We start from the raw sequence: 5,269 nt of genomic DNA, 5'->3' as shown, positions 1-5,269 counted from the left end.
AAGTCCACAGGTCCCCACGGTCCGTTCGAACTGAAATTCAACATGTGCATCTCAATCCGAAAACTATGTTCAGTTTCAAGATTTGGTTCGAATTGATAAAACAGTTTTCGAGGAATTGATATCACACTTTGCCGAATTGACCACTGAAATCTCAATTCCTATCAGAACTATCGAACTGAAATTCACCATGTGCATCTCAATTCGAAAACTGTGTACAGTTTCGAGATTTTTGTCGAATTGATCCAATAGTTCCTTAGGAATTGAAATGATGCTATGTCGTGTTCGATGAAAACATCTTGTCTGACATCGTATCTCTAGCGAGCGAAAATCTATAAAAGTAATATTTGATAGAAAATTCTAGAGGCCCTGAAAAGGACCGGATTTAAATTTTTTTCCTTCCAAAATTATATACGTTTTACTTTTGCTTTTTGGGAGACGTTACTTTCTTCGGAGCCGTTACTGATTTGACCGTTTTTGGTTTCGGTGCTTTGGACTTCTTCGTCGGCTTTTTGTTTGCCTTCTTAGCTTTCGAGGGAGATTTCGTTAATTTTGGCTTCTTTTCTGTTGCAATTGCCGCTCTCTTTTCCGACCTACTCACTAGATAGATGTAGACCTGGCAGGTGATGTGTTCTTCTTGTCGGCTGCCATTGTAGGTGATGCATTCTTATTTGCTCCATCGGCCGACTTGACCAATTTTTTCGCAAATTTCTTCGACGCGTTTGTTGTAGAACCGCCAGCGGCCAATTTGAAAGAGCCAGACGCTTCTTTTCCTTTGGTCTGAATCAAGGAACCGGACTGTACAGCGGTCTTTTCTTATGAACGGTGCAAGTTTTTCAGAATCGACCTTGTAATTCGAACCGATGTATTTCTTGATAGCATGCAACGAGGATCCGCTCCTTTCTTTCAATCCTTTGATGGCACGATTAACCATATCGGAAGTTGGGGGATGGCTGGGTTTGACATGTTTTGACCTTGCTGAGGTTTTTTTCTCAGCTTTTTTCAGCGTCTTACCAACAGCAGTGGCGGGCGTAGTTGCCTGTCGCATTTCAGACTCGGAAGTTGAAAATGACATTGTTTAACCTTTACACTTTAGATTTCTTCTGATAGTGGTACCGATATTAGCGAAGTTGACGGAAATTTGACGGGCGATTGGTTGGTAAATTATTGCTAAGGACTTGAAATTGCAAGTTTCCTGCGCAATCTCGAGGAATTTAGAATTTTTTATTTGTACCAATTATTGGGTTCATCATTGCATCGTATTTCGGACGAATGCGATATGGAAAAAAAGACGATATGTCATTTTTGACGGACCGAAACTATTCTTCCCAGACTTGCGAAAGTCGCTCATGTCAAGGTTCCCGGATATTCTTATCATTAGTTATTATTTCGAAATTTGAGTCTCCTTGGTCGAACAATTCATGATGAATACAAGTTTTTCTTTTATTGATTGACCATCAAAATTCGATCCAAATCTCGAAACTGTACACAATTTTTGAACTGAGATATACGTATTGAGTTTCATTCAATTCGATAATTCAGATAGGAATTGAGATTTCAGTGGTCAATTCGGCAAAGTGTGAAATCAATTTCACAAAAATTGTTGGATCAATTCGAGCCAAATCTTGAAACTGTAACTGTAGATAGTTTTCGAATTGAGATGCATATGTTGAATTTCAGTTCGTTGCTTCTGACAGAAAGGGAGAAACTGAGTACAGTTTTGGGATTTGGGTCGAATTGATCCAATAGTTCCTTGGGAATTGAAATGATATTTTGTCGAATCTGCCACTGAAATCTCAATTCCTATCAGAACTATCGAACTGAAATTCAACATGTGCATCTCAATTCGAAAACCATGTGCTGTTTCGAGATTTGGTTCGAATTGATCCAACAGTTTTCGAGGAATTGATATCACACTTTGCCGAATTGACCACTGAAATCTCAATTCCTATCTGAATTATCGAACTGAAATTCAACAGGTGCATCTCAATCCGAAAACTATGTGCAGTTTCGGGATTTGGGTCGAATTGATCCAATAGTTCCTTGGGAATTGAAATAATATTTTGTTGAATCGACCACTGAAATCTCAATTCCTATCAGAACTATCGAACTGAAATTCAACATGTGCATCTCATTTCGAAAACTGTGTACAGTTTTGAGATTTTGGTCGAATCGATCCAATAGTTCCTTAGGAATTGAAATGATAATATGTCGAATCGACCACTGAAATCTCAATTCCTATCTGAACTAACGAACTGAAATTCAACATGTGCATCTCAATTCGAAAACTGAGTACAGTTTCGGGATTTGGGTCGAATTGATCCAACAGTTTTTGAGGAATTGATATCACACTTTGTTGAAAAGGCCACTGAAATCTCGATTCCTATCTGAACTATCGAACTGAAATTCAACAGGTGCATCTCAATCCGAAAACGATGTGCAGTTTCAAGATTTGGGTCGAATTGATCCAACAGTGTTTGAGGAATTGATATCACACTTTGCCGAATAGACCACTGAAATCTCAATTCCTATCAGAACTATCGAACTGAAATTCAACATTTGCATCTCATTTCGAAAACTGTGTACAGTTTCGAGATTTTGGTCGAATTGATCCAATAGTTCCTTAGGAATTGAAATGATAATATGTCGAATCGACCACTGAAATCTCAATTCCTATCAGAACTATCGAACTGAAATTCAACATGTGCATCTCAATTCGAAAACTATGTGCAGTTTCAAGATTTGGTTCGAATTGATCCAACAGTTTTAAGGAATTGATATCACACTTTGCCGAATTGACCACTGAAATCTCAATTCCTATCTGAACTATCGAACTGAAATTCAACATGTGCATCTCAATTCGAAAACTGAGTACAGTTTCGGGATTTGGGTCGAATTGATCCAATAGTTCCTTGGGAGTTGAAATGATATTTTGTCGAATCGACCACTGAAATCTCAATTCCTATCTGAACTATCGAACTGAATTTCAACATGTGCATCTCAATTCGAAAACTGTGTGAAATTTCAAGATTTGGTTCGAATTGATCCAACAGTTTTCGAGGAATTGATATCACACTTTGCCGAAAAAACCACCGAAATCTCGATTCCTATCTGAACTATCGAACTGAAATTCAACATGTGCATCTCAATCCGAAAACTATATGCAGTTGCAAGATTTGGTTCGAATTGATCCAACAGTTTTCGAGGAATTGATATCACAGTTTGCCGAATTGACCACTGAAATCTCAATTCCTATCTGAACTATCGAACTGAAATTCAACAGGTGCATCTCAATACGAAAACTATGTGCAGTTTCAAGATTTGGTTCGAATTGTTCCAACAGTTTTTAGGAATTGATATCACACTTTGCCCAATTGACCACTGAAATCTCAATTCCTATCTGAACTATCGAACTGAAATTCAACATGTGCATCTCAATTCGAAAACTGAGTACAGTTTCGGGATTTGGGTCGAATTGATCCAATAGTTCCTTGGGAATTGAAATGATATTTTGTCGAATCGACCACTGAAATCTCAATTCCTATCAGAACTATCGAACTGAAATTCAACATGTGCATCTCAATCCGAAAACTATGTGCAGTTTCAAGATTTGGTTCGAATTGATCCAACAGTTTTCGAGGAATTGATATCAGACTTTGCCGAATTGACCACTGAAATCTCAATTCCTATCTGAACTATCGAACTGAATTTCAACATGTGCATCCCAATTCGAAAACTGTGTGAAATTTCAAGATTTGGTTCGAATTGAACCAACAGTTTTTGAGGAATTGATCTCACACTCTGCCGAAAAGACCACCGAAATCTCGATTCCTATCTGAACTATCGAACTGAAATTCAACATTTGCATCTCAATCCGAAATTTATGTGCAGTTTCAAGATTTGGTTCGAATTGATCTAACAGTTTTTAGGAATTGATATCACACTTTGCCGTATAGACCACTGAAATCTCAATTCCTATCTAAACTATCGAACTGAAATTCAACATGTGCATCTCAATTCGAAAAGTATGTGCAGTTTCAAGAATTGGATCGAATTGATCCAACAGTTTTCGGAGAATTGATATCACACTTTGCCGAATTGAATACTGAAATCTCAATTCCTATCTGAACTATCCAATTGAAAATCAACATGTTTATCTCAATTCGAAAACTGTGTACAGTTTCGTGATTTGGTTCGAATTGATCCAATATTTCCTTAGGAATTGAAATGATACAATGTCGAATCGACCACTGAAATCTCATTTCCTATCTGAACTATCGAACTGAAATTCAACATGTGCATCTCAATTCGAAAACTATGTGAAGTTTCAAGATTTGGGTCGAAATGATCGAACGGTTTTTGAGAAATTCATATCACACTTTGCCGAATTGAATACTGAAATCTCAATTCCTATCTGAACTATCCAATTGAAAATCAACATGTTTATCTCAATTCGAAAACTGTGTACAGTTTCGAGATTTGGGTCGAATTGATCCAATAGTTCCTTAGGAATTGATATCACACTTTGCCGAATTGACCACTGAAATCTCAATTCCTATATGAACTATCCAATTGAAAATCAACATGTTTATCTCAATTCGAAAACTGTGTACAGTTTCGTGATTTGGTTCGAATTGATCCAATATTTCCTTAGGAATTGAAATGATACAATGTCGAATCGACCACTGAAATCTCTATTCCTATCAGAACTATCGAACTGAAATTCAACATGTGCATCTCAATTCTAAAACTATGTGCAGTTTCAAGGTTTGGTTCGAATTGATCCAACAGTTTTTAGGAATTGATATTACACTTTGCCGAATTGACCACTGAAATCTCAATTCCTATCTTAACTATCGAACTGAAATTCAACATGTTCATCTCAATTCGAAAACTATGTGCAGTTTCAAGATTTGGTTCGAATTGATCCAACAATTTTCGAGGAATTGATATCACACTTTGCCGAATTGACCACTGAAATCTCAATTCCTATCTGAACTATCGAACTGAAATTTAACATGTGCATCTCAATTTGAAAACTGTGTACAGTTTCGGGATTTGTGTCGAATTGATCCAATAGTTCCTTAGGAATTGAAATGATATTTTGTCGAATCGACCACTGAAATCTCATTTCCTATCTGAACTATCGAACTGAAATTCAACATGTGCATCTCAATTCGAAAACTATGTGAAGTTTCAAGATTTGGGTCGAAATGATCAAACGGTTTTTGAGAAATTCATATCACACTTTGCAGAATTGACCACAGAAATC

The 5,269-nt window shown here is 37.0% G+C and overlaps 1 protein-coding gene across 1 annotated transcript; it reads right to left on the bottom strand.

The window, feature by feature from the left end:
- Positions 1-597: 597 nt before the first annotated feature.
- On the bottom strand, positions 598-1,045 carry LOC123310300 (histone H1-like). Its single transcript, XM_044893765.1, has 2 exons — positions 845-1,045; positions 598-777 (listed from the first exon to the last, which is right to left on the bottom strand). Exons 1-2 carry the CDS (start codon positions 1,043-1,045, stop codon positions 598-600), a joined length of 381 nt encoding a protein of 126 aa, XP_044749700.1.
- Between the last annotated feature and the right edge of the window lie 4,224 nt (positions 1,046-5,269).

The sequence above is a fragment of the Coccinella septempunctata genome, chromosome 3, assembly GCF_907165205.1.
Source record: "Coccinella septempunctata chromosome 3, icCocSept1.1, whole genome shotgun sequence".
In the NCBI taxonomy this organism is placed as follows: Eukaryota; Metazoa; Arthropoda; class Insecta; order Coleoptera; family Coccinellidae; genus Coccinella; species Coccinella septempunctata.
Note: the sequence above shows the minus strand (reverse complement) of the source record. Positions and strands in the feature narration are given on the sequence as shown.

What these genes read in the sequence shown, in the direction of transcription:
- LOC123310300 (XM_044893765.1), bottom strand. Translation starts at nt 1,045, where the DNA reads ATGCGACAGGCAACTACGCCCGCCACTGCTGTTGGTAAGACGCTGAAA. An exon ending in ACATCGGTTCGAATTACAAG is followed by an intron (nt 778 to 844) that starts GTCGATTCTGAA and finishes TCCTTGATTCAG; the next exon opens with ACCAAAGGAAAAGAAGCGTC.